Source organism: Chaetura pelagica, unplaced genomic scaffold (assembly GCF_000747805.2).
Source record: "Chaetura pelagica isolate M959 unplaced genomic scaffold, ChaPel_1.0 scaffold309, whole genome shotgun sequence".
In the NCBI taxonomy this organism is placed as follows: domain Eukaryota; kingdom Metazoa; phylum Chordata; class Aves; order Apodiformes; family Apodidae; genus Chaetura; species Chaetura pelagica.
In genome coordinates this window covers 704,253-708,536 of record NW_009954547.1, presented here as the reverse complement: position 1 = coordinate 708,536, position 4,284 = coordinate 704,253, and the positions used below count along the sequence as shown (strand labels likewise).

The 4,284-nt window shown below is 53.6% G+C and overlaps 1 protein-coding gene across 1 annotated transcript in view; it reads right to left on the bottom strand.

Moving 5' to 3' along the window:
• Positions 1–2,100: 2,100 nt before the first annotated feature.
• AMDHD2 (amidohydrolase domain containing 2) overlaps positions 2,101–4,284 on the bottom strand; it is a 9,166-nt gene continuing 6,982 nt past the window's right edge. Inside the window, exons 8-12 of the mRNA XM_010005061.1 lie at positions 4,215–4,284; positions 3,845–3,952; positions 3,107–3,175; positions 2,586–2,687; positions 2,101–2,189 (exon numbers count right to left, since the gene is read on the bottom strand). The exon at positions 4,215–4,284 is cut by the window's right edge and continues 22 nt beyond it. Coding sequence (XP_010003363.1) covers positions 2,101–2,189; positions 2,586–2,687; positions 3,107–3,175; positions 3,845–3,952; positions 4,215–4,284 — 438 coding nt within the window. The remainder of the gene's footprint in view (positions 2,190–2,585; positions 2,688–3,106; positions 3,176–3,844; positions 3,953–4,214) is intronic.

The following is a 4,284-nucleotide window of genomic DNA, read 5'->3' as shown; positions in this document are numbered from 1 at the left end:
CTGACACCCCCCAGGCCGCCGCCGCCTCCCTGGCCCCCCGGGCACACGCTGAGCCTCTGTGGATCCGCACTCCGAGGTCCCGTTGCTACGGGCACTTCCCAGCTGCTCTTACCAAAGCCTGGAGTGTTTCATGGGGTTGTTGTGACCCAAGTGCAGGACCCAGCACCCAGCCCTGTTGAGCCTGGTACAGTTTGTCTCCCTACAGTTCACCTCCCTCTCCCCTGAGCCCCAAGGGAGCTGCTGGGCCACATTTCCACTGCTGAGACACTGACTGTCCTGCTGCAGCCTCCCTCCCCGGGACCAAATCCCACAGCACCTGCAGCACCACACCAGTGTTGTCCCCATCAAGCCACAGCAGCCCAAGGGCCACGGTGCCCAGCAGCTCCCATCCCACCAGACCACCCCACACCACCATGGCAAGGGTACAGCCTATTCTGAGCAGACAAAAAAGGGTAATACACTTGCACAGGTATTGTCCACTTCAGTTTCTATTTTAGATTTCCTTTTGACTGTTCAATTTTGTAACTAAAGAAAAGTTAGACACCTTGTTTTGTATGCATTTTTTCCCTTGGATTTTTGTTTCAACAGCAGTCAAAAGTGCCCCCACTGAGAACTGTAATGCTGCAGCACGTCCCATTTCACAGCACAGTATTGGATGTCTCTTTCAAATGCTTCAAATTGTGGAGGTTATTGTTTCTGCTGACATTGGCAGTTGATGTTAGAAATTCTCCAAGGCTGCCAGTTATTCCTGCAGGGCTTTAAAGTGCTAGGAAAGCATTTCCAAATGCTGCTATTAAAGGTTATAAAAAGGTACTGGAAGAATTGGCACACTTCTGCCAGTGTTGACCAGACCTCCATCTTGCCTTACAACGCCCATCCTTGCTAATACTTAGCCCTCGTCTATGCCCTCCTCTCATGACAAAAAACACCTAATTGATTTGAGGGTTGTCAGAGGTTGTCTAAGACTTATCACGAGGCTCTTCTGACTGTGGTACATTTGAAATCAGCATCAGCCTTTACACAGAAGTGTCCAAGTGTCAGGAAAAGTGACAGTCAAGTACTGGAGAGGGTAACAATGAGCACGGGAAGAATGAGCTATCAGCAACTGTCCTGAAAGGTCAGAATCCCACTGCAGTTCTCCTCTCCCCCAGACCCTGAGCTGGATGGAGGGCTTACAAGCCCACAACCACCAGTATGGAAGCATCCCTGAAAGCAAAAGCTGCCCACCAAAAGTGGCCTGAGGAATCAAACCCATCTGATGGTGCAAAGGCTCTACTAGGTATGGCTGGGCACCGAGCCTGCAGATCCCACCCAGCCAGAGCTAAGGGTCAAGAGGAACATCACTGTCTGTGGCAGGATGCTGTCCATGCCTCCAGCCATGGGCTGTGGACTCAATGCCTATGCAGGGAAAAGGCACAAAGGACCAGCAATACCTCAGTTTTTCCTGGGATTGATCTCTGCCCTGAGGATTCAGCCCACGTGGATTCACAGCCCCGCATGGCAGGGAGTGGGCGAGCGGCGCCTGCCTTGCTCCAGAGGACACGTGCAGAGGGATCCTCAGCTTCTGCTGACGCAATAGGAACCTTTGAATGCGAAGAGCTGCGAGCTGAGCTGGTAGAAGCTGGTATCTAACCAGCCACAGCTGCCCAGGAGTGAGGCAAGGAGCAGGCAGAGGAATGGAAATGGCTTGAGCTGCCTTGGGCACGGGCAGGTTTGTGTGTGCTGTACAGAACAGTGCAAAGGCTGGGACAGCTTCACATTGCCGTAAGGTGGCAACAGGAGAACCTCTGCTTAGAGACTCCATACAGGACAGCTGTGCAGTCCTTCAGGTCACTCTGGGGAGCGAGAAACTCCCCCAACACATATCTGCCTGCTTTCCCCACTCCACTAGCTGAGCACCAACAAATTTGTTGCAGGCATGGCTGTAACTGGAAGCAGCAGTTGCGCTGGAAAACACAGCTCTTTGGTATGAGGCTCCTTTAAGGGAGTTGCAAGAAGGAATTTAAAAAAAACAAAACATACAAGAGAGAAGTGGAGTGGTTACCAAAGCTGCTAACCACAGTGCCAGAGAGCCTCAGAGGGCACCAGGACAGCCCAGTGTCACATGCCCAATGCGTCCTGTCTCCAGACTTCCTCGCCCGCAATGTATGTGGCTTGCACATACAGACCATCATTCAGCATCAGGAAATCTGCATCGGACAAGAGAGAAAGGAAGGAGCTGTCAGAGACATGGAGCAGCTGAAGCTGCCTGGGATGAGCTGGGCTTGGTGGGGAAGAGCTTCTCCCCACCCCAGAAATGGCAGCAGGATAGCAGTGCAGTGCCATCCTTGCTATGGCAGCTCTGCTCCACACTTGACTGAGACCTGGGGGTCTCTCCAAGGGGCTCATGAAAAACCACAACCATCCAAGGGAAAAAACACTGGTGCAGAAGCCCAGAGCAAATCCCAGGCAGAGTGAGTCTCCCTGCAGCTCCCACTCAAGCAGGGGATGGAGATGCACAAGAAGCAGCCCCTGCTTTGCTCCTGCACCTGGGGGCTCTCACACTGCTGTCCCCATACCAGTACCTCCTGTCCCCCTACCAGTACCTGCATCAGCGTCATAATCTAGTGTTCCCTTTTTGTGCTCAATCCCCAGGAGCTGGGCAGGATGCAGAGATGCTGCCTCCAACGCTGTCTCTGCCGAACACCCTTGGACAGAGAAGGGGACGCATTAGGGCAGCAAACACCCCCATGGCCAGAGCAGCCCAAACCCCCCAAAGGCAACTGTCAGCCTGGCAGGGACCTGAGCTGTCACCACAGCCATATGAAGTTGGGGAGGGGAAACATCCCTATGGGAGACAGCAGGAAGACCTGAACACCTAGGGAGGGCATGGGGAGGGGAAAATAATTCACCTTTGTGAGAAAGGAGCAGGAGAGTTCACCTCATCAGTGCTATGGGTTAAAATGAAACCTCCCCTCCAAAAGGTGCCCCTCTGAGGCCAGTGAGCCCTTCTCATTGTCTCAGGAGAGGGGGAACATTCCCTAGTGGAGTGGACACAGCTCGCAAGAGTGAGACCTCTTCCTGAGCCAACATAGGGAGCAACAGCTGGTGGAGAAGGCTCACTCACCTGTGGCTTCTTGGAAGTGTCGCACACATGTGTCCATGGTGGCCACGCTACCACTCAGGGTCTTTGTACCTGGAAGTGGAACAGGTCCCACTGAACAGGGGGGGAAGCAGGGCAAAGAGAAAGCATAACATGACCAGAAGGGGTAGAAATCCTGGGCTGTACAAGGAGTGGATTGAAGGGCTCACAGCCACCGCTGCTGAGTGACTGTGTGAGGTGAGAGGAACTGGGATGTCACCCTGCAGCTTCACCCTAAGACCAGCAGGACTGTGTGAAACTCCAGCTCATAAAGCAGGCACCTGCTGCCAGAGACAGAGGAAAGGAACTGAGAAAGGAATGATCCTTCTCCAAAATATCTTCCCAGTTTAGGGAAATATGTTAGCAAGATGTGGTGGTGTTATAGTGAAGACAAGGAATGATAAACGTCTGTGGGATTTCTCTGTCCTTTATGACACTATTGGAACCTCTGGCACGCATGACATCAGCCAGAAATATACTTAAGGGTGTTGCAGACAGCTAAATATTGACAAAATATTCCTCCTTAATCCACCAAGATGGGGCAATCCCCCTCTTCAGAAAGTTCCTCATTCTCCCCAGGGCCAAGTCACTGCAGAGCAATTAACCAATTTCAGGCGCCAAAACCCCAGAGGGTGGCACGACCCACAAGCCCTGTACTCTGAGCTCTCCAGAACAGACACGAGTGACCGTGCTGCCCCAGATCTTGGGCAGGATGTCACTTACCTGCAATGTAGGTGTTCAGCCCATCGATCTCCACCACCTGCTGACCCAGTGTGTGCCGACCTGGCGCCAGCCCCAAGCCAGCAATGGCATCTGTCACCAGCACCAGGCCTGAGGAATGCAAGGAGAGGCTGTTAGCTTTGCAGGTGACTTGCTGCAGCTCCCAGCCCTGTGCCATGCTGGACCTCCCAGAGAGGCGCCGTGCTTCTAGCCCCAGCTGGCCAAAGCAGGAGGGCCAGTGGAACAGCACACATGGCTGTGACCTCTTTCAGGCAGCGAGGGCAGCAAGCCATAACACTTGTGTGAGTGTTTTGTGGGAGATGCCACAGAGCCTGGGGTGGCTGGTGACACTGTTGGGCCTGGCACAACTCACCTTTGGGGTGGGCTCGGTGGGCGATGCGCAGGGCAGCAGGGTTGGTGTGGATGCCATCTGAGATCATGCC